General features: G+C 38.6%; 1 protein-coding gene across 8 annotated transcripts in view; it reads left to right on the top strand.

Annotated features, from left to right (window-relative positions):
• Positions 1–2,070, top strand: part of GNB1L (G protein subunit beta 1 like) — a 68,492-nt gene that overhangs the window by 38,254 nt on the left and 28,168 nt on the right. For all 8 annotated transcript variants that reach the window (XR_002095602.1, XM_019506974.1, XM_019506968.1 and 5 more), the window contains 2 exons: positions 199–336; positions 597–722. Coding sequence is in view for 7 of the 8 variants with exons in the window: in XM_019506974.1 (XP_019362519.1) it covers positions 199–336; positions 597–722 (264 nt within the window). In the remaining variant the exon portion in view is untranslated. The remainder of the gene's footprint in view (positions 1–198; positions 337–596; positions 723–2,070) is intronic.

Here is a 2,070-nt window from a genome sequence, read left to right as displayed (position 1 = left end):
CTTGTTAGGTAAGAGCCAGAGGAAACATTTTACATTGTACCAAAGCCTCCAAATAAAGTGAGTTCTAAGGGGAGAGTGTAAATTCTAAGAAAAGCAGATGTCTGAACTGGAAGGTTCATAATATGTTTCTTGACATACTAGGATTAAGAACATCTTTTGCTTCATTGTTTTTCTGGGTTTGGGGGTTTTTTCTTATAGTTATTTCTGGATGATTGCTACTATGGCTCTTCCACCTCCTGATCCAGAGTTTGTATTACGAGGAACTGCAGCTCCAGTCCACACTCTACACTTTTCCTGCAGAGGCCAAGAACCTGAGTTTCCTATTCTCTTCTCTGGGTGAGTAGAAGCTGTCAAGTAAATCTTCTGTTGGAAGCTGTTGCAGAGTTGGGCATCCTACAAACGTTGTCTTTGAAGATACCATGTTATTTAAGTAGATTGTGTCTGAGAAAAACAGGAACAAAATGCCCCACTAGTAAATGGTTCTTGCAGTGTCTGCACACACCTACTTCCAAGGCAGAAAAGGCAGCAGAGAAGCAAAATTTCATTCTGGACTTTAGATGGTTGTCATAGAAAACACTATCTGTTTCTTCTGTCAGGTCTGCCAATGGTCTGGTCCAAATCTGGAACCTGAAAACACATAGGGTGGACACGACACTGGATGGTCATGGAGGAAAATCTGTATACTGGGTGGAGACGATACGTGGCAGAGATGAGCTCCTCAGGTTAGTGGAGCAGTTGCACAGGAGGGAAACTTGTGGTATTTGCCTTAATATTATACTAAGGGGTTGCTTATCTTTTGCATTAATGAAAGTCTTCTCTCCAAGTATGTGAAGTTGGACACGATTTAAAATACACAAGTAAACTAAAGAATCAAATAAAAGTTCACAAGATGTAAAGTAACATGACTGAGTTCTTGAGAACAAGCAGTTCTTTTCTGTAACTAAAGCATCATGATTCAGTGTCCATGATGTGTTTTGGTATATGAATGATAGTGAGGTGACGTGGGGTCTTTGTAAAAAAAAGAAAAGTGAATTTGGATTCAAGTTGACAAACATTCCACAACTGTTTTACCAAAAGAGTGCTAAAAATATGAACTGCCTTGCAAGGAAGAACTGTTGAAACCAAAGTTATGAGTGATTTCAGGAGGTGGAAAAAGAAAAAGATTGGAGAACACAGAGAAAGAGTAGGAATGGTGGGTTGGGATCCACCAAAAGTGAACAAACATTTGGGTTATATATGTTTATTTTGTTGCAAAACACGTTATGTTCTCATTCAGTGAGGGCGGTTTGAAAGGAACTGTGTACTTTGGATTAGACGGGTGATCAAGCTTTCTCCAGAGCAGATGCCAAAGCGTCTGTGCGACTTCGAGGTGTTCTAACATGTTTATCACGAGAAGACATCTCTTGTAATGTACTGTCAGACTCATTAGCATTTTTATTTGTTGTCTGCTTATGTATAATTAATGCCCCCCTGAAAATTCGAGTTCAGCTAAAATTGTTTGTATAATTAAGCTGTTTTCCCTCTTTCCCTTTTTCTGTTGCATATTTATAACATTTTCACTCATAGTGTCCAGTGTGTATCTTTTTTATATATTTCTGCATCTAAATGTTACCTAGAATGTGCCATTTTCCCCAACACCTCTTCTGTCATCTTTCTGGTATTATAAATGTTTTAGACATTTGCTGTCACAGACTATGGAGACGTTGACCATTGTTGTCCAGATGGCTTCTTGAATGTTGTAGTCCCACAACCGACAGATGTATACATGACTTTGCTTGGCTTACTCTTTCTGACAAGTGAAATAAATAACAATTAAATACAGTTAAAAATATAATGCATGGATGAGGATTACTTGGGGCTCTTTATGATGTGACAATTCATGGGAAAGTAATGAAATGTATTGCTTCCGTCCAAGGCAAAAGTATTGTCCTGTGTCAGTTTATGGACTGGAAGAACAACTACAGCACTAGTACGTAAACAACTGGACTGTTGGGTTTTTTTTTTTATTGTTTTGGTTTGTTTTTGTTTTTTTTGGGGGGGGGGGGTAACTGGTTTTTCCAGTTAACCCTC

The sequence above is a fragment of the Gavialis gangeticus genome, unplaced genomic scaffold (genome assembly GCF_001723915.1).
Source record: "Gavialis gangeticus isolate Ggan-Ray unplaced genomic scaffold, GavGan_comp1, whole genome shotgun sequence".
NCBI lineage: Eukaryota > Metazoa > Chordata > Crocodylia > Gavialidae > Gavialis > Gavialis gangeticus.
Note: the sequence above shows the minus strand (reverse complement) of the source record. Positions and strands in the feature narration are given on the sequence as shown.